Consider the following 21,778-nt stretch of genomic DNA (forward strand, 5'->3'; position numbering starts at 1 on the left):
ACAGAGTAGCTTTGCTGAATAACAACCATCTAGTTTAAGAGGAGTTTAAAAGGGAAAGGAGAAAAGTAAAGAGTAAAGGGTTGAAATGGTGGGAGAGCTCTTGTGCAGGGCATACGTCCCACAGGGAGTAGCGGCTGCCTTCAGTGCTCAGCATTCACTTCTTCATTAGAATCATAGAAAGTACAGCACAATACAGGCTCCTTGGCCCACAATGTTGTGCCGACCTTTAAACCTTGCCTAAGACTATCTAACCCCTTCCTCCAACATATCCCTCTATTTTAAATTCCTCCATATGCTTATCTAGCAATATCTTGAATTTGACCAATGTACCTGCCTCCACCACCACCCCAGGCAGTGCATTCCATGCCCCGACCACTCTCTGGGTAAAAACCTTCCTCTGATATCTCCCTTGAACTTCCCACCCATTACTTTAAATCCATGCCCTCTTGTATTGAGCATCTTGTATTGAGCATATTGTATTACTTAATGACACAAGAATGGATTCAGTTCCCTCAGCATCTATACCCTGATTCCCAAGCCGGGGGAGTATCCTCCCTAAGCCTGTCAACCCCTCAGCGAGATCACTTCCCATTCCTCTAACCTCCAGTGTATCGGCACTTTCTACCTATTTTGCTCTTAAATGTGTATGGTATAGGGTGAAAGAATAAAGTGTTACAGTTACAGAGAAAGTGCAGTGCAGGCAGACAATAAGCTTCAAGGGCCATGACGAGGTAGGTTATGAGGTCAAGAGTCCATTGTGTAAATTATGTATAATTTATGTTAATTTCTGTTTGTCCTCGTCTTGTAATTTACTGCTCTGCTGCAAAAAAAACTAATTTTCGTGGCAGTAAATATGCAAGGTGAAGATATTTGTTTTTTGTTTTTTTTAATTATTTCTTGGGATCTGAGCAATAATGGTAAGGCCAGCATTTATTGCTCATCCTTAGTTGCCCTTGTGAAGGTGGTGGTGAGTTGCCCTCTAGAACCACTGGAGTCGGTCTGGTGAATGTGCTCCCACAGTGCTGTCAGGATTTAACGATAAAGAAGGACCAGCGACGTTAGGTCCTGGTCAAGATGGTGGGCAACGTGAAGGGGAACCTGCAACTGGTGGTGTCCCCATACACCTTCTGCCCTTGTGTTTCTTGGTGGTAGAGATCGTGGGATTGGGAAATGCTGCTGGTAAAACCAAGTACATTTTCTAGAGAGCGCACACTGCACTCACTGTGCACCAGTAGAGTCAGGAAGTTCAAGTACATTGTTGTCATAGGCATACGTACACATTGTATAAATGCCATGAAAATTAGTTTTTTGCAGCAGCAGAGCAGTAAATTACAAGACGAGGACAAACAGAAGTTAACATAAATTATACATAACTTACACAATAGAATCTTGACCTCATAATCTACCTCCTCATAGCCCTTGCACCTTATTGTCTGCCTACACTGCACTTTCTTTGTAAAGGTAACACTTTATTCTGCATTCTGTTATTGATTTTCCCTTGTACTACCTCAATGTACTGATGTGGTAAAATGATCTGCATGGATGGCATGCAAAACATAGTTTTTTGACTGTACTTCAGTACATGTGACAGTAATTAACCAGTTAGCAATTATCAATTACATGTGAAAAGTAAACAACAAAATATACGTCGACACTAGTGCAAGATTGAAAATTTAATGTGTTTGATGGTGTGTCTATGAAGCGAGCTGGTTTGTCCTGAGGTCCTTGAGAGTTGTTGGTTCTGCAGTCATCCAGGCAAGTGGAGAGTATTCCATTGTCTCCAGACTTTTGTCTTGTAGATGGTGGAAAGTCTTTGGATTGTCTGGAGGTGAGTCATTCCCAGTATCTACCCTGCTCTTGTCTATATAGTATGTATCTGGCTGGTCTAGTTGAGCTTCCTCCCACATCCCTCCCCACCATCGGGAGTATCTACAGGAGGTGCTGCCTCAAGAAGCCAACATCCATCATCAAAGATCGCCACCATCTGGGCCATGCCATCTTGTCACAGCTACCATCAGGCAGGTGGTACAGAAGCCTGAAGTCCCACACCACCAGGTTTAAGAACAGCTACATCCCTTCAACCAGTTGGTTCTTGAACCAACCAGCACAACACTACAGTTTAGCAACTCTATGGCCATTTTAATCACTTTGCAATAAAATGGACTTTTTTTTGTTCTAATTGTGTGTTTTCTTGTAAAAGTTGTGTTTAATTTATGTTTTTCTTGTGAATGCTACTTATCTGATGCTATGTACCTGTAAGTAAGTTGCATCTGTGCACACATGTACTTGAGCACGAAACAATAAACTTGACTTTGACTTCTGGTCAATGGTGACCCCCAGGATATTAATGGAGGACAAGTGCCTGGTACTTTTGTAGCTTGCATGTTACTTGTCACTCATCAGCCTGAATGTTGTCCATGTCATGAAGCATGGGCTGCTTAATTTGTTGAGGAGTTACATATGGAACTGAACATTATGCAATCATCAGCAAACATCCTGACTTCTGACCCCGCAATGGAAGGAAGGTCATTGATGAAGCAGCGGAAGATAATTGGGGATAGGGCACTTCCCTGAGGAACTCCTGCAGTGACGTGCCTCCAGTGCTGGTTGCCCACTGACGTCAGTTTTACAAGTTGCCTTGATACCCCACTCAGTCAAATGGTGCCTTGTTGCCAAGGTCAGCCGCTCTCACCTCAACTGTGAGCTATATGGCTTCCAACATAAAACAACAGATGTATGAAAGGAGGGTGTAGGACAACAGACATAAGGCAGAGGATAGAGAGGAAAGATTACATGAGTTAGGGACTGAAGCTTAAGGGTGTCGGTTGAAGAATAAAGGGTGGAAGCAACGCACAAGATTCTGGAGGAACTCAGCGGGTCAGGCAGCATCTATGGAAGGAAATGGACAGTTGACGTTTCGGGTCAGACCTTTCATCAGGACTGGAAGTCCATATGAAGGGTCTCGACCGGAAACATCAACTGTCCATTTCCCTCCGGATGAAGGGTCTCGACCCGAAACGTCGACTGCCCATTTCCCTCCACAGATGCTGCCCGACCTGCTGAATTCCGCCAGCATCTCATTTGTTGCTCCAGATTCCAGCATCTACAGTCTCTTGTCTCTCCAAGGGTGGAGGCAGATGGGTTTAAATGTCATACTCCCTACCAGGCAAGCAGAATCCTGGACAAGAGGTGGTAAGAGGTATGAGAGACACCAACCACCATCTCTAAAGCTGAACTCCAGAAATGGTCTGTGGTCTCAGGAAGCCCAAGTCAAAGGAACAAACTAGAGAGAGAAGTGACTCACGGCGATCGTGAGGACATAATGTTCCTTGTGCTCCGGAATAAACTAGAACAACAGATGAGCTCACAGCCAGAGGAGGTAGACAAGATCGGTGATGAACTCAAACTATTTTGAGGTTTTTGTTTTGGCTACGTTTAGTCTGGGTGAGTTAACTTTCAATAAGTTGGCTTGACAAAGTCAAGACTCCAAATGTCAAAGTTGAGTTTATTATCATATGTTCAAGTACATGTGTGCACAGGTGCAATGAAAAGCTTACTTGCAGCAGCATCACAGGCACATAGCATCAGGTAAGCAGCATTCACAAGAAAAACATAAATTAATCATGTTATATACAATTTTACAAGAAAAAAACACAATTAGAACAAAAAAAATGTCAATTTTAGTGCAAATTGATCAGAGTGGTCGTAGCGTTGCTAAACTGTAGTGATTAGGGTTTTGCCAGTTGGTTCAAGAACTGAATGGTTGAAGGGAAGTAGCTGTTCTCGAACCTGGTGGTGTGGGACTTCAGGCTTCTGTACTTCCTGCCCGATGGTAGCTGCAAGAAGATGGCATAACCCAGATGGTGGGGATCTTTAATGATGGATGTTGCCTTCTTGAGGCAGCACCTCGTGTGGTGCCAGTCAAGAAACAGTGAGAAGAAGGATGGAACATCATGTGCCTTAGAGATGGTAGAAAGGTCTCAGGAGCTGAGTCATTCACCTAACCTCTAACCTGATCTTGCAGCCACGGTATTTATTGAGTGGTTCATTAAGTTTCTGGTCAGTGGTGACCCCCAAGGATGTAGATGATGGAGGGTTCGTGTGCTACAAAAAGTTGCAGCTCCAGCTTCCCACATTCAATCATAACCTATGGTGCACAATTTCCACATTCTCTGGATGCTCTGGTTTCCTCTGTTACGGACTCAGTGAAAGTCCCTTTAAGATAGAGAGTGTGTGTATGTGTGTGTGGGGCGTGCTTACGTCAATAGAAGATAAAGGACGTAATGACGTTGTTGAAGAAGTCAGAAGAAGAAGGAGAGAGAGAGAGAGAAGGGAGAGAGACACCAGCCTGCTTGTTTTCTCTATCGATGGATGAGAAACAATAACTGTGTTTGCCACTGAAATCCATGTATGGAAGTTGGAAGTAATCCGGTGGAGTTCACTTTGTTGCTGACCTGTAGAAGGAAACAGGTATTTGTGTGTGGACGACCACGGTTCGGATGCTTTTCGGGGTGAGGAAGTCACTACCGAGTAAACACTGAAGTGTCGTTTGGGTTCCATCGTGGAACATTTGGATTTCGTATGTACTCTCTCTATGTTTTTCTACATCTACATTTTATCTTCAGACAACGGTGGTTGTTGAAGAAGCCCTTGCTCATGTTTCACCTTATGGCTTGCGGAACTGAACTTTAAGAACCATTCAGGAACTGGGAGCTTTGGACTTTGTCACACACACACGCGACGAGTTTAGTTTTGGGGTTAACATTCGAGGTTTAACATTCTTGAATTCTAACATACTAACATTTTTACTTTTATTTTACGTATTATCATAAGTAGTGATTAATAAAATAGTTTTTAACACTGAATCATGCTCAGTGTGTTTCTTTTGTTGCTGGTTTGTGACAAAATTGGGGGCTCGTCCGGGATAGTTCCCAAGGTTAACGAGTGTCGTCTGGGATTGTACCCCAGATTGACGAGATTTGTTCGGGATTCAATCCAAAGATTTTTGAGGGAGGTCTGATAAATTTTTTTTTAATTGGCTTGTGTGTGTGGAAACCAGCAGCAATGGATATTAAGGCATTTTTGGAGTCACCAACCCAAAAAGGATTGGAGGTGGCGACAAAGGATGATTTGATAAAGATTGCTACAAGGTTAAACCTTACAGAAGTAAAGCAGTCTATGAGAAAGGCAGATATTCAGAGACTGATAGCTGGCCATTATGTGGAAAAGAAGGTGTTTGAGAAGGAAGTGTTAAAACAGTTTCCTGGCAGTGAAATAGCAATTTCTGAGGCACAGGTGCAGCTGGCAAAGATAGAGGCTGAACGAGAGCAAAAGAGATTAGAGGCTGAACGAGAGCAAACCCAGTTAAAGATAGAGGCCGAACAAAAGCTAACTCAGATGAAGATAGAGGCTGATCTAGCAATGAAGCAGATGGAGCTGGATAACGAGGAGAAAAAGAGGCAGCATGAGTTACAAATGAAGCGTAGGAGTTCGGAATCTGATTCTGATGATGGTTTTTCAGCCAGCAGGGAGGTTCGATTAGTCCCTCCTTTTGAAGAAGATCAGGTTGATCAGTATTTCCAACATTTTGAAAAGGTTGCTGTGAGTTCAAACTGGCCAAGGAAAGGATGGGCTCTTATGGTACAGAGTGTGATTAAAGGTAAAGCTCAAAAAGCTTATTCTGCTTTGTCTGTTGAGGATGCAGCTGATTATACCAAGGTAAAACAAGCTATTTTGAAGGCCTATGAATTGGTCCCTGAGGCTTATAGACAAAAATTCAGAGATTTGAGGAAATCTGCAGATCAGACTTATATGGAATTTGCCAATGGAAAGAGAATATGTTTTGAACGATGGTGCCTGGCTAAAAATGTAGATGGGGATTATGATAAATTGACAGAATTGATACTAGTGGAAGACTTTAAAAGATGTGTTCCAGCTGAATTAACAACATATTTAAATGAAAAGGCGGTGGAAACTTTACAAGAAACTGCTAGGTTGGCAGATGATTATGCTTTAACCCATAAATCCAAATGGGGACAACCTAAAACCTTTCAAAAGAGTTACAAAGACAATCCAGGTAAACCAGAGATTAAATTGGGAGGTAATCAAAAAGGAAAAGATGAAAAGAAGCCAGGGCTGGAGAAACCTGTTGAGCGTACTTGTTATTACTGTAGGAAACCTGGCCACGTGATATCTAATTGTGCCCTTTTGAAGAAAAAGAAGGAAGCTGGGCCCAATGCTTGCTTTCAGGCAATTAAAAATCAAAAAGGTTTAGGAGATGCTGTTAAAGATCAGTCCTTGCAAGAGGGAAAAGCGGAAAAGTTGGAGGAGGTGAGAAAAGAATTCCGTTCGTATGTATCAGAGGGTTTTGTTTCACTGAATGATGAGTCACCCCAGGTGCCAGTGAAAATTCTTAGAGATACTGGGGCTAGTCAATCTCTCTTGCTGGACAGTGTTTTAAATTTTGGTGAAGAAACTGACACTGGTGAAGTAAATCTAGTACGAGGCGTTACAGGTGAGACCATGTCTGTCCCTTTTCACAGGGTGATTTTAAAGTCAAAGTTCGTAGAAGGACCAGTCGAGATAGGGATAAGACCTAGTTTGCCAGTGGAAGGAGTTTCTTTGTTATTGGGAAATGACCTTGCAGATGGAGAAAGTGATCCTGTGGTACGGTTAACAACCAAACCAAGGATTGATGAGTCTGAGGATGATCCAGATGTTTACCCATCATGTGCGGTGACTCGAGCTAGAGCTAAAGAATTAGCCAAGACAGACAGTCCGGTGCAGTCTGATGTGGTTCCTTGTGACAGTCCTAAACAGGAAGAAAATTATGATGCCTTATCTGAGACTTTTCTGTCTTCACTGGAGGATCAACATCCTTATAGTGAGCCTGAATTTAAAGATTTGTCTTTGTCAAGGAAGGATTTTATGGTGGAACAGACAAAGGACCCTGAGTTGACAGAATTGAAAGAAAAAGCTCTCTCATGCGAGGAGATTGAAAAAGTGCCAACTGGATACTATGTCAAAAATGGAGTGTTAATGAGGAAATGGAGACCTCCTCATGTTCCTGTTACTGAGGAATGGGAAGTTATTCATCAGGTTGTTGTTCCAAAAGTTTATAGGGATGAGATTTTAAACCTGGCCCACAGTATGCCTTTGGGTGGTCATTTTGGTGTGAATAAAACTGTAGGGAAGATCTTGAAACAATTCTATTGGCCTGGTTTGAGAAAAGATGTGGTGATGTTTTGTCGAACCTGCCACACATGTCAGATGGTAGGTAAACCAAATCAAAAACCCCCTGTGGCTCCTTTGAAACCAATTCCTGCTTTTGGTGAACCCTTTTCGAAGGTGATTGTGGACTGTGTTGGCCCATTACCAAAGTCTAAGACTGGAAATCAGTATTTGTTAACCATCATGTGTGCCACTTCTAGATTTCCAGAGGCAATACCCCTTAGAAATATTAAGGCCAAGACGGTGTCAAAGGCTCTTGTAAAATTTTTTACCTTGTTTGGTTTGCCAAAAGAAATCCAATCTGATCAAGGTAGTAATTTTATGTCAAAAATTTTTCAACAAATAGTCTATGAGCTGGGAGCAAAGCAGATTGTATCATCTGCATATCACCCAGAATCTCAGGGAGCTCTGGAGAGATTTCATTCTACTCTCAAAAATATGCTGAAGACTTATTGCTTTGAAAACACCAAGGATTGGGACGAAGGTATCCATTTACTTTTGTTTGCCGTTAGAGAATCGATCCAGGAGTCAATAGGATTTAGTCCGTTTGAGCTTGTGTTTGGACATAGGGTGAGAGGACCTTTGGAGTTGTTAAGAGAGCAATGGGTTAATGAGGAAGTTCACTTGAATCTGTTGGACTATGTCCAAAAATTTAAAACTCGGTTGGAGAGAGTCAGCCAGCTAGCGAGAGAGAATCTGAAAACAAGCCAGATAAGAATGAAGACATATTTTGATAGACATGCTCGGCCTAGGACATTCGCAGTGGGGCAAAAGGTGTTGGTATTTTTCCCTAGCCAAAATAATCCCTTGCAAGCTCGTTTTTCTGGACCCTATGTTATTGAATCTCGAGTGACTGATCTAACATATATAATCAAAACACCAGATAGACGCAAGAAAACACAACTCTGTCATGTAAACATGCTAAAACCTTATTATGAGAGGGATTCAGCTGTGGCCTTGGTGGATGGTGTAAAGGTTGTTTCTAGAATGCCTGATGTTGATTTTGAGGAAGGCCAATTTAGACCAAATATTGTTCCATCGAAACTAAAAAACCAAAATATCCTGGAGAACCTTGAAACGAAGTTGGACCATTTACAAGTTTCACAAAGACAACAGATGAGAGAATTAATTTTAAAATTTAAAAATCTGTTCCCAGATGTTCCAAACAGAACATCGATAATTACCCATGATGTTGATGTTGGGGATGCAAAACCAATCAAACAACACCCATATCGAATGAATGTGGAAAAAAGTAAACTTGTTGATCAGGAAATAAAATACATGTTGGAAAATGATATTATTAGGCATTCTACTTCAAATTGGAGTTCGCCCTGTGTTATTGTACCTAAACCTGATGGAACTGTTAGATTTTGCACAGATTACAGGAAAGTGAATGCTGTAACAAAGTCAGATGCTTACCCTATTCCTAGGGTGGATGATTGCATAGACAGAGTGGGAAAGGCAAAATTTCTTACAAAGATTGACCTATTAAAAGGGTACTGGTGTGTTCCATTAACAGATAGAGGAAGGGAGTTTTCAGCCTTTGTAACCCCTTCTGGATTGTATGAATACAATGTTTTGCCATTTGGAATGAAAAATGCTCCGGCAACATTTCAAAGAATGATTAATTCAGTGATTCATGGGTTAAAACATACAGATGCCTACATTGACGACTTAGTGACTGGGAATGATACATGGGAGGATCACATCTCTGCGTTAGAAAGGTTGTTTGAAAGACTTTCCAAGGCTAATCTTACAGTTAACTTGGCGAAAAGTGAATTTGGCTATGCCACTGTGACGTATCTTGGTTATGTTGTAGGTCAAGGCAAGCAAGCTCCTGTTCAGGCAAAAGTTCAAGCAATATCTGAGTTCCCTATTCCCACAGGTATGAGGACTGTTAGAAGATTTTTGGGAATGGTTGGATATTATCGAAAATTTTGTAAAAATTTTGCTGATATTGCTCTTCCCCTAACTAATCTTCTGAAGAAGGGAGTAAAGTTTGTTTGGACAGATTCTTGTCAAGAAGCATTTAAGAAGCTGAAAGCCATTTTATGCTACCATCCTGTGCTCAGAACACCTGACTTTGAAAAGCCATTTTCATTAGCAGTAGATGCCAGTGATGAAGCTGCAGGAGCTGTGTTGTTGCAGAAGGGTGACCTTGATGATATTGACCATCCTGTAGCTTACTTTTCAAAGAAATTTAATGAGCATCAAAAGAATTATTCCACCATAGAGAAAGAATTACTGTCGCTTGTTTTAGCCTTGCAACATTTCAGTGTATTTGTTTGCACCGCTCAGAAACCATTGACTGTATATACAGATCATAACCCATTGGTGTTTCTGAGCCAAGTCAAAAACAAAAACAGAAGGCTGTTAAACTGGAGTTTAATTTTGCAAGAGTTTGATCTCATGATAACTCACATTAAAGGCAAAGATAATGTGATTGCTGATTGTCTTTCCCGATGTTAAATGGGAAACAGGTATCTGTACTAATCTGATAGTCTGTAGTTGTGTAGCATGATAATTATTAACATTACTAACTATGCGCGGTTAAAATTTTCTTGGGAAAATTTTTTTTTAGGTGGGAGGTGTTACGGACTCAGTGAAAGTCCCTTTAAGATAGAGAGTGTGTGTGTATGTGTGTGGGGCGTGCTTACGTCAATAGAAGATAAAGGACGTAATGACGTTGTTGAAGAAGTCAGAAGAAGAAGGAGAGAGAGAGAGAGAAGGGAGAGAGACACCAGCCTGCTTGTTTTTCTCTATCGATGGATGAGAAACAATAACTGTGTTTGCCACTGAAATCCATGTATGGAAGTTGGAAGTAATCCGGTGGAGTTCACTTTGTTGCTGACCTGTAGAAGGAAACAGGTATTTGTGTGTGGACGACCACGGTTCGGATGCTTTTCGGGGTGAGGAAGTCACTACCGAGTAAACACTGAAGTGTCGTTTGGGTTCCATCGTGGAACATTTGGATTTCGTATGTACTCTCTCTATGTTTTTCTACATCTACATCTTATCTTCAGACAACGGTGGTTGTTGAAGAAGCCCTTGCTCATGTTTCACCTTATGGCTTGCGGAACTGAACTTTAAGAACCATTCCGGAACTGGGAGCTTTGGACTTTGTCACACACACACGCGACGAGTTTAGTTTTGGGGTTAACGTTCGAGGTTTAACATTCTTGAATTCTAACATACTAACATTTTTACTTTTATTTTACGTATTATCATAAGTAGTGATTAATAAAATAGTTTTTAACACTGAATCATGCTCAGTGTGTTTCTTTTGTTGCTGGTTTGTGACACCTCCTACATCCCAAAGACGTGTGGTTTGATGCGTTACTTGGCCTCTGTAAATTTAACCAACTGTATCGGTGAGCAGTAGAATCCATGAGGTATTGATGGAAACAAAGAGAGATTAAAATGGGATTAGTGTGAATAGGTGCTTGGGGATCAGCACAGTGGGCCAAAGGGCCTGTTTCCATGCCAAGTGGCTCTGTGACTTGCTGCAGAGGTTATTTCACGGAATTTGTAACCCAGAGATTTGGACAGGTTATCAGAGACTCAAGCTCAAATGATCAGAAGCTGAGCAAATATAAGTTCTGTTGAATGAATAAATGTGGGATTAAAAATATATAGTTATCAGTAATCGGTATTGGTTTATTATTGTCACTTGTACCGAGGTACAGAGAAAAACTTGTCTTGCATACCGTTCATACAGATCAATTCATTACACAGTGCAGATAGATTGAGTTAGTACAGAGTGCATTGAGGTAGTACAGGGTAAAAACAATAACAGTACAGAGTAAAGTGTCACAGCTACAGAGGGAGTGCAGTGCAGGTAGACAATAAGGTGCAAGGTCATAACAAGGTAGATTGTGAGGTCAAGAGTCCATCTCATCATATAAGGGAACAGTTCAATAGTCTTCTAACAGTGGGATAGAAGCTGTCCTTGAGCCTGGTGGTATGTGCTTTCAGGCTTTTGTATCTTCTGCCCTTCTTCTGGGAAAGGGGAGAAGAAAGAATGTCTGGGATGGATGGGGTCTTTGATTATATTGGCTGCTTTACCGAGGCAGCAAGAAGTGTAGACAGAGTCCATGGAGGGGAGGCTGGTTTCCGGGATGTGCTGAGCTGTGTCTGCAACTCTTTGCAGTTTCTTGTGGTCACGGGCAGAGCAGTTGCTGTACCAAGCCATGATAGGATGTTTTCTATGGTGCATTGATCTAATCAGCTGCAATCTTAATGAATGATGGAGCTGGATTAAGGTGGCCATATGGCCTACTCCTGACCTTATATTACATAGAACATAGAACAGTACAACACAGTTCAGGGCCTTTGACCCACGATGTTGTGCTGACCTATATAAACATACCCCTCGATCATCTAACCCTTCCCTCCTACACAACCCATAACCCTCTATATTTTCCTTACATCCATGTGCCTATCTAAGAGCCTTTTAAATGTCCCTATTGTATCAGCCTCTACAACCACCCCCGGCAGTGCGTTCCAGGCACCCACCACTCTCTGTAAAGAACCTACCTCTGACATCTCTCCTGAACATTCCTCCTCTGACCTTAAATGGATGTCCACTGGTATTGGCCATTGCCACCCTAGGGAAAAGATGCTGGCTGTCCACCCTATCTATCCATCTCATAATCTTACACACATTTTATCAAGTCACCTCTCATCTTCCGTCACTCCGTGGAGAAAAGCCCTAGCTCACTCAAACTTTCCTCAAAAAACATGTTCTCTAATCCAGGCAGCATCCTGGAAAAACTCCTCTGCACCCTTTCTAAAGCTTCCACATCCTTCCTATAATGAGGCGATCAGAACTGAACACAGTACTCTAAGTGTGGTCTAACCAGAGTTTTATAGAGCTGCAACATTACCTCATGGCTCTTGAACTCAATTCTCCAACTAATGAAGGCCAGCACACCATACGCCTTCTTAAGAACCCTATCAACTTGCGCAGCAACTTTGAGGGATCTATGGACTTGGCCCCCAAGAGCCATCTCACTTTAAATGCATGTCCTCTACTACTACTAATCACTACAGTTTAACAACACCATGACCACTTTGCACTAAAATGGACTTTGTTTTTGTTTTGTTCTAATTGTGTTCTTTGTAAAAATTGTATGACTTATGTTTAATTCATATTTTTCTTGTGAATGCTGCTTATATGTTGCTATGTGCCTGCAATGCTGCCACAAGAAGTTTTTCATTGAACCTGTGCATACATGTACTTGTGCAGACAACAATAAACTCAACTTTGAGAAGCTGCAAGAAAAAAATCTACTGAGTCATATGCAAAGGAATTTTAATTCTCACCATCACAACCACATTCTCAAAATTCAAGTACTACAGGTAAACAAGTCTCTGGTCTTGAAACAAGCCAACAATGGCTGAGTAAACAGACAGAATCCTCATGTTTCTTTTGCACAGCAGCTCACTGACAACAGGCAGTGGTCAGAGGGACCCAGAAGCAAAAGATAAAATATTCAGCCTACATAACAAAATCTTGCTCTTCAAAAGAAACAATTTGCATTAAAGGTTTTGCACTATTATTATGGGTGTAACTCCAGAATCAATGGTGTGTAAAACAGTAGCTGGGAGCAAGGGTGGCAAGACGAGGATGAAATAGTTTTCATCTCCTATTTCCTACCAAGTCGCAGAATGGGAGCAAAGTGGAAGCACCGCAGGGATAAAGCTGGAGTAACCTGCAGGCTAGAACAAAGAAAGTCAATAGGAGCCCAGGCAGTGTCTCCATGTTCGAGTGGAGATTAGACACTGTAAGGTCACTCTTCAATATTATACCTCTGGTGGGAATCCTTCTCACCCACAACACAATTAGAGATTGCGCACAGCTTCTTCTCTGCTCCAACCTCACCTCTCTGGGCAAGCCCCACCTTCACCCACCACTCGGAATTTGGAGTTAAGTGACAGGAAAATTTCATGTGGCGAGCTTATTTTCCCCTCAAGACACACCTCCACTGGCCAAAGTAAATGACTATCAATTCTATGAAATTCTGGACAGAAAGTAATGGCACTTTATTAAATATTTCACAAAATACACTTTTCATATAAATTGATCAACAGGTGTAAACAGGCTACCAACTTCATTAGTGACCTCATAGGACCAAAAGACTTGTGCAGTCATTTCCCTGTGAATAACATTAATTAAGAGTGAAAACAAGCTTACTCATTTTTGGATTTAAAAAGTGTTTTCCATTTAAAAATAAGAAATCCTCCTTTCCAACTTTGAACCTGTAAAATGAACATTCAAAACTTCCAAGGTCTGACTTCAGCAAGAAACACACCTAAATAATTTGGTGGAGACAATTATTTCTTCAAAGACCATTAAGGCAGTGGACAAAAAAAAGATTGACAAGATACCATTAGTCATACTTAAAACTTATTGGCATCTCACACTGAGTTCGAGCAGAAGGTACTTCCATTCTGCAAAAGATTTATTAAAATATATTTATCTGAACCTGCAAGCACATATACACACACCCACACAGAGCCCATTTTCTTCTTTTTAAGGCAAGTTCCCGATTTGCTTTGCAGAGCAAAACAGCTGCCAAATGTTTGTGATATTGCCAAGTTTGCCTCTGCATTTGTCCTTGCACAACAAAGCTCCTTTCACTCAATCGCTGTCACTTCCAGAGTCACTTAGTTGCAGATCACTTCCTGAAGATACAAGATTAAAAAAAATCAGTATCATTCAGCCTAGTTTGGACATAATCTCACCCCACCAATGAATGACCAGATGGACTAGAATAAAAATCACAAACCTACATTAAGCACTTCCTCAATGTACACAATAAATAATTGCAATCAGACTCCCATTTTCATACATACAGTACAGCACAGGAACAGGCCCTGCAGTCCACAATGTTTACGCTGAACACGATGCCAAATTAAAACTAAATCTCTCCTTCCTGTACATGATCCACATCCCTCCATTCCCTGAATATTCAGGTGTTTGTCTAACAGCCTCTAAGCGCCACTATCATGTTTCCACCACAGCCCCTGGCAGCCCGTTCCAGACACCAACCATTCTGTGTAAAACAAAACTTGCCCCGCAAATCTCCTTTGAACTTACTCCCACCCACCTTAAATGCATGCCCACTAGTATTTGACATTTTAACCCTGGGAAAAATACACTGGTTGTCTACCCTAACTACGCCCCTAATAATTGTATAAACTTCTACCAGGTCTTCCCTCAGCCTCCAGTGCTCCAGAGAAAACAACCCAAGTTTGTCCAACCTCTCCTTATAGCACCTGCCCTCTAATCCAGGCAGCATCCTGGTGAACCTCTTCTGCACCCTCTCCAAAGCCTCCACATCCTTCCTGGAATGAGGTGAACAGAATTGCACATTTTTCAGCTGCAAGGTGACTTCCTGACTCTTATACTCAATGCCCTGACCAATGAAGGCAAGCATGCCGTATGCCTTCTTTACCACCCTATCTACTTGCATGGCCACTTTCAGTGAGCTATGGACTTGGACCCTAAGATCCCTCTGTACATCAACTGACAAGTATTACAATGAAAAAATAACTGGGATCCCACTAGCGTCAATCCTGAAAGAAATGCTTAGAATATAGCCAAGCCTCACACTGAGTTTACTCCATTCCCTTCCTGCATGGTCTGCCAGCTGTATCCATACCCTTTCACCCTCCAAACACCACCTCACTACCTCCTCCCCACCCTACCAACCTTCTCCCATGCCTTACCCACTTTCACCTCATCCCTAGCTCCCTTCCCCTTGCTTCCCTTTACCCAGTCCTCCTGTACCCATCAGCGTGCTTGTTCCCTGCCTTTCCATTATCCCCTGCTCTTCCAGATAGCCTCTCCTCACCACTGCCTGAGCCAATTCAATTAAGCTCACATCTTACTTCTCACACCCTCCTTGCCAATTCTGCTCCTGTCATCATCTAATCCCAAGAACTCTATTTACTGCATTATTGCTTACGTAAATATTAAGAGTATGAAGCTCCATTATTTCCTGGTTACAAAATTTACATCTTGTTCCTTGGTCAAGCAGTTATTAATTGCTAGGCAAATACCGTCATTCAATTTTGCCTCATCAACAGTTATGTCAGGCTTACAAGCTCTATCCATCAAGTGACTAGCTAGAGCAGGTAAAGACTATCTGAAGAATTATTTGAAGTCCTCCTCAGTTTAGCAGAACAGTATCTGGATTCCAAGCATTAAATTGCAAGGAGAGATTAAAGAAACTAGGGTTGTATTCTCTGGAATTCAAAAGGTTAAGGGATGATTTAATTGAAGTTATTACGATTCTGATGTGAACTGAGATGGGAGAAAGCCCATTTCAATGGTGGAGTCTGAGATAATAACTCGCATATTAGAATAAAGGCCATTCAGGGATTAAACTAGAAAACCACGCAGAGTGGAAGTAGAAGCATTGCAAATAACCCTCTATCAGTTGTTAAATTTAGATCCAACATTGAAGATATACAGAATAACCAAGAGATATTAAGAAATATTGGGGATACCAGGCAGGTACATGGAGTTGGGTCTCAGATCACACTGGTCTGATTGACTGGTGCCAGCCATACTCTGTGGGCTAAATGGCCGATGCGTGTTACTATCCTTCCAACTCCACTGTCATCTAGTTGACTGTGGGTCATGCCGCTGGCTAGTCACCTGCACGGCCATCAATGACTATGTGGGTGACAGAACCCAAAAACTCAGACTCTGGATTACTGTGTAGCTGAGGCAACAAGTTTACCACTTGCCATCAAGTACACATTGTGTACTTGATCACCTACTGTGATTGCCTCCTGACCCAAGCATTAGGGGTAAATAATGGTGTGAGAATGGAGAGGGAGCCTTGGAAATTTGACTTGGAGCGTCTCTTGTAGGACACAAAAAAGTGTACAAAGAAACAAATTATGATCAAGAGCTGGCCAAGGATCTCCTGGCTTGGTCCACGATTCCATAAGATAGTGACTGATGTGAGTATAATGCAGACAGCATCAGAGTTCAGGATTGAACCCAGATCACTGGAGCTGTGAGGTAGCAGCACCACCACCTGCAACACCACTGTGGTGCTACCCTGGTAAGCAAGATGGGTTTGGACATCATTCACCACAGAAGCCCATTATTTAGCCAACTTATCTGATAAAGGTCACATCCCTGAAATTTTTGAAAACATTGAACATTTTTGAAAACAGTCTCTATGGAAGAGAGGGTGCAGAGGACATTTACCAGGATGCTGCCTGGATTGGAGAGCATATCTTATGAGGCCAAGTTGAGTGAGCTAGGGCTTTTCTCTTTGGAGAGGAGGATGAAAGGTGACTTGATAAGAGGTCTATAAGATCACAAGAGGCATAAATCAAGTGGACAGTCAGAGACTTTTTCCTAGGGCGACAATGGCTAACACGAGTGGACATAATTTTAAGGTGATTGGAGGAAGGGGGCGGTGGGGGGGAAGATGTCAGAGGCAGGTTTTTTTTTTAAAAACACAGAGTGGTGGGTGCATGGAATGCACTGTCGGCAGAAGTTGTGGGGGCAGATACATTAGGGACATTTAAGAGACTCTTAGATAGACACATGAATGATAGAAAAATAGGGGGCCATGTGGGAGGGAAGGGTTAGATAGATCTTAGAGCAGGATAAAATGTCGGCACAACATTGTGGGCCAAAGTGCCTGTACTGTGCTGTAATGTTCTATGTTCTATTATTCAGTTAATCAAAAGGAGGAATAGCAAGTTACTTACGTAATGTATTCAGAGTTTCTTCAGGTTTGTTGACAGCATCCTGAGGTAGTGACGTTGATATTAGCGGCATTGAAACGTGAGACGAAGGCACTGTGGGAGGTAGAGGTTCAGCCGGCTTAAGTGCCTCATCTTCAGAATCACTGGAGCTTTCGCTGCTCGAGGAGGACGACGAGGAGCCCTTGGAGTCCGACGAGCTGTCCGATGTACTCATCTGGTCCATGGCGCCAACCTCTGCCATCAGCTCTACAAACGAGATGCAGAATGAGAACATCAGAGCAGAAGATCTAGGAGGAGATTCCTTATGTCTGGTCCACCACTCAATACTATGGTCGAGCCCTATCTACCTCAATTCCCTTATTATCTAAAATTCTAAGAAGCTCTATCTTGAAATTTATTGAGCAACTGAGCCTGGATGAGGACAGAATAGCAAGAAAGTGGGATCCCATTGAACTGGAGAACAGCGTGGAGATGTTGTAGGGAGATGATGTAGTCATCCATGTCAGAGGCCACAGACAGAAAAAGGAGGGAAAGGAATGGATCGCCATGATCAGAATAACACACAGCATCAGTGACACAGCAGTTCTGTGGTAGGGACAGAAGCAAGGTCGGACTGATCCTAGAAACAAAGGTGCAAAATTGGGACTGTAGTTTTGGAAGGGAAGGTCAAGGGCTGTTGTTGAGGAGAGAAATGAGGATGGCAGATCCAAGAAAGAAAACCATATCAGCAGACCAGTGCTTCAAGAGAAGAAGTTGGGTATTTAGCAGCATGGAAAGGGACAACAGATGAGCAACATGAGCTCAGAGATGACATTAGGGGAAGTTGGCAACGAATCAGAGAAGTACGAGAGCTCAGGACGAGGGCTCGGGATATCATCAGCAGTTAGGCCTATGCCAGGTGATGGAAGTGGCAGAGACAATTGATCAGACAGGCTCGATCTCACAGGTTAGACATAAACAGAGTTATAGAGTTCTACAGCAGGGAAACAGGCCCTTTGGCCCAACTTGCCCATGCCAACCAAATTGCCTACCTGACCTGGTCCCATTTGCCTGGGTACAATTACGATGTTTAAAAGACATTTAGACAGGTACATGATAAGAAAGGGATGTTGGTTATAAGAATGGAGGAAACAGGTCTGAGATGACCAAGATGGCTTGCAATGTGAAAAAGCTGGGACCATCATCATATTCAGGACAATCCTTGGAATAACAACCACTGCCCTTCAAGCTCATTAGCCTGGAGCAGTCACAAGCCCATAAGCGTGGAAGGTAGGTGATTAGCAGCAACACACAAAACGCTGGATCTATGGAAGGAATTGGACAGGGAAGTGAACAGTTGATGTTTTGGGTTGAGACCCTTTATCAGGACTAGAAAGAAAGAGGAGCCAGTATAAAAAAAGTCAGGGGTGGAGGGGGGGGGGGGGGGTGGAATAAGGGGTGTAGCAAGAGTTGGCAGGTGATGGGTGCCCAAGCCGACCACAGTGCCCACCCAGCTAGTCCCAATTTCCTGCGTTCGACCCATATCCCTCCAAGCCCCGCCCCTCCATGTACCTATCCAAGTGCTTTTTAAATGATACTATTGTACCTGCCTCAACCACTTCCTCTGGCAACTCATTCCATACACTCACCACTCTTGCGTGACAAAGTTGCCCCTCAGGTCCCTTTTAAATCTTTCCCCTTTCACCCTAAACCTATGCCCCCTGGTTTTGGACTCCCCTACCCTGGGGAACAGACTGCCACCTTCCAGCCCATATATGCCCCTCGTGATTCTATAAACCTCCATAAGGTCACCCCTCATTCTCCTACAGTCAAAGGAATAAAGACTTAGCCCTACAACTCTGGCCATCTAGTCCAGGCAACATCTCTGCAAATCCACTCTGCACTCTTTCCAGTTTAACAACACCCCTCCTACAACAGGGTGACCAAAACTGTACACAGTACTCCAAGGTTATTATGGGATGCTAGGGAAAACAAAAAAACAACAAAAAAAAAATCGCTGCACCTTCGGCAACGAGCTTTGCATCCTCACTAGCCACTGATGTATTGCCAGATGATTGGAGGGTGGCAAATGTTGTTCCTTTAAGAAAGGGAGTCAGGATGACCCTGGGAATTACAGACCAGTGAGTCTTACTTCAATGGTGGGCAAATTACTGGAGAAGATTCTTAGAAACAGGATTTATGGGCATTTAGAGAAGCATAGGTTGATTATTGACAGTCAGCATGGCTTTGTGAGGGGCAGGTTGTGCCTCACAAGCCTGATTGAATTCTGTGAGGATATACCTGGCCACATACTTCTTAAATGTATTTAATGTACCTGCCTCACCCACTTCCTCTGGCAACTGGCTCTACATATCTACCACCGGCTGTGTAAAAAAATGTTGCTCCTCAGGTTCTTACTGAACCTTTCACTTCTATTTTATTCATGTCATTTTACCTCTACATCATTCAGAAAGTCAGGAGGCATGGGATCCAGGGAAACTTGGTGCGTGGATTCAGAATTGGCTCGCCCATAGAAGACAGAGGGGGGTGGTAGATGGAGCGTATTCTGCCTGGAGATCAGTGACCAGTGGTGTTCTGCAGGGATCTGTTCTGGGACCCCTGCTCTTTGTGATTTTTATAAATGACTTGGATGAGGATGTGGAAGGGTGGGTTAGTAAGGTTGCTGATGATACCAAGGTTGGTGGTGTTGTGGATACTGTAGAAGGTTGCTGTAGATTACAACAGGATATTGATAGAATGCAGCACTGGGCTGAGAAGTGGCAGATGGAGTTCAACCCAGATAAATGTGAAGTGACACACTTCGGGAGATCAAATTTGAAGGCAGGATACAAGGTTAATGGCAGGACTCTTAACAGTATGGAGGAACAGAGGGATCTTGGGGTTCACGTCCATAGATCCCTCAAGGTTGTTGCGCAGGTCGATAGGGCTGTTAAGAAGGCGGATGGAGTGTTGGCCTTCATGAGTTGGGGTATTGAGTTCAAGAGCCACGAGGTGATGTTGCAGCTCTATAGAACTCTGGTTAGACCACACGGAGTATTGTGTTCAGTTCTGCTCACCTCATGATAGGAAGGATGTGGAGGCTTTAGAGAGGGTGCAGAGGAGATTTACCAGGACATTGCCTGGATTGGAGAGCATGTCTTATGAGGATAGGCTGAGCAAGCTAGGGCTTTTCTCTTTGGAGAGGAGGATGAGAGGTGACTTGATGGAGGTGCACAAGATGATAAGAGGCATAGATCAAGTGGACAGTCAGAGACTTTTTCCCAGTGTGACAATGGCTTACACGAGGGGACATAATTTTAAGGTGATTGGAGGAAAGTATAAGGGGGATGTCAGGGGTAAGTTTTCTTTATTTTTACACAGAATGGTGGGTGCATGAAATGCACTGCCGGCAGAGGTTGTGGGGGCAGATACATTAGGGACATTTAAGAGACTCTTAGATACATACATGAATGATAGAAAAATAGGGGGCTATGTGGGAGGGAAGGGTCAGATAGATCTTAGAGCAGGATAAAATGTCGGCACAACATTGTGCGCCAAAGGGCCTGTACTGTCTTGTAGTGTTCTATGTTCTATAAGCGTCCCAGCACTGACCCCTGCAGCACACCACTAGTCACTGGCCTCCAATCCGAGAAATAATGTTCAATTGCCACCTTCTGCTTCCTACGTCCAAGCCAATTTTGAATCCACACAACTAGCTCTCCCTGGATTCCATGGGACCTGATCTTCCAGACCAGCCTACCATGCAGGACCTTGTCAAAGGCCTTGCTAAAGTCCAAACAGACAACATGCACTACCCTACCCTGATCTACTTTCCCCAACTGATCAAAATCCTTGTTATCTAGATGCTTGTTAAATGTGTGAGTACCGGCCTCCACCACCCCTCAGGTAGAAGGTTCCGGATTCCAGACAAACTCTAGTTCTTCCTCAGATCCCCTCTGAATCTCTTCTCCTAAACTTACACCCTCTAGTGCAATGAGCTGACAGAAGTGAAGGGGAACATTCACACAAGGTCATCTGCATATTAGCACCTTGGGATCCAATCTTGTCACGTTGGTCATGTGGGAATATGATACATTGGTAACAGGGAAATGTGGCTTAAAAAATGGCAAGGACAAGGCATCTAATATTCATGGATTAAAAGTGTTCATAAAAGAGAAGGAAAACAAACAAGGTACACCTGCTCGAGAGAGAGAAGGCACATCCCTGATTTAAAATCTCACCTGAAGTTACCACTGACGAGGCAGCATTCCCTCAGTACTGCACCGGAGTGTCAGTCTAGGTTATGTGCATTAAGTCTCTGGAGTGGAAATTGAAGCCACAACTTTCTGAGCAGCAAGTACTGCAGGTCCTTGGGAGTATGAAGATGTATTCCTGTGCACTGTCAACCTGTACTGCACTTTATCCAACTGTAGCACTATATTCTGCATTTTTTCCCCCCACTTTTGTACTACCCTGATGTTCTTATGTATGGAAATGATCTGTTCTGGATGGCACGCAAACTAAAGCTTTTCACTGTATCTAGTTACGTGCGACAATAATAAACCAATTACCAATACTGGAATGATTCCAGAAATTAGAGATTTTAACTATATGGTTAGAGAAACTGCAGACGTTCTCCTGGAGCAGTGAAGGTAGAGTCACACAAAGGAGCAGGCTCTTTGGGCCAACTGGTCTATGCAGACCAAATGCCTGTCCAAGCTGGTCGCATTTGCCCCCAACCCTCTGCAGCTTTCCTATCCATGGACCTGTCCAAGTACCTTTTAAATGCTGTTAATGTACCTGCCTCAACTACTTCCTCTGGCAGCTT

General features: G+C 42.9%; 1 protein-coding gene across 1 annotated transcript in view; it reads right to left on the bottom strand.

Annotated features, from left to right (window-relative positions):
* Positions 1 to 11,014: 11,014 nt before the first annotated feature.
* Positions 11,015 to 21,778, bottom strand: part of eaf2 (ELL associated factor 2) — a 41,949-nt gene continuing 31,185 nt past the window's right edge. Inside the window, 2 exon segments of the mRNA XM_052019711.1 lie at positions 11,015 to 13,917; positions 16,975 to 17,217. Of these exon segments, the coding sequence (XP_051875671.1) occupies positions 13,874 to 13,917; positions 16,975 to 17,217 (287 nt within the window). The 3' untranslated portion in view covers positions 11,015 to 13,873.

This window comes from Pristis pectinata, chromosome 1 (genome assembly GCF_009764475.1).
Source record: "Pristis pectinata isolate sPriPec2 chromosome 1, sPriPec2.1.pri, whole genome shotgun sequence".
Lineage (NCBI taxonomy): Eukaryota > Metazoa > Chordata > Chondrichthyes > Rhinopristiformes > Pristidae > Pristis > Pristis pectinata.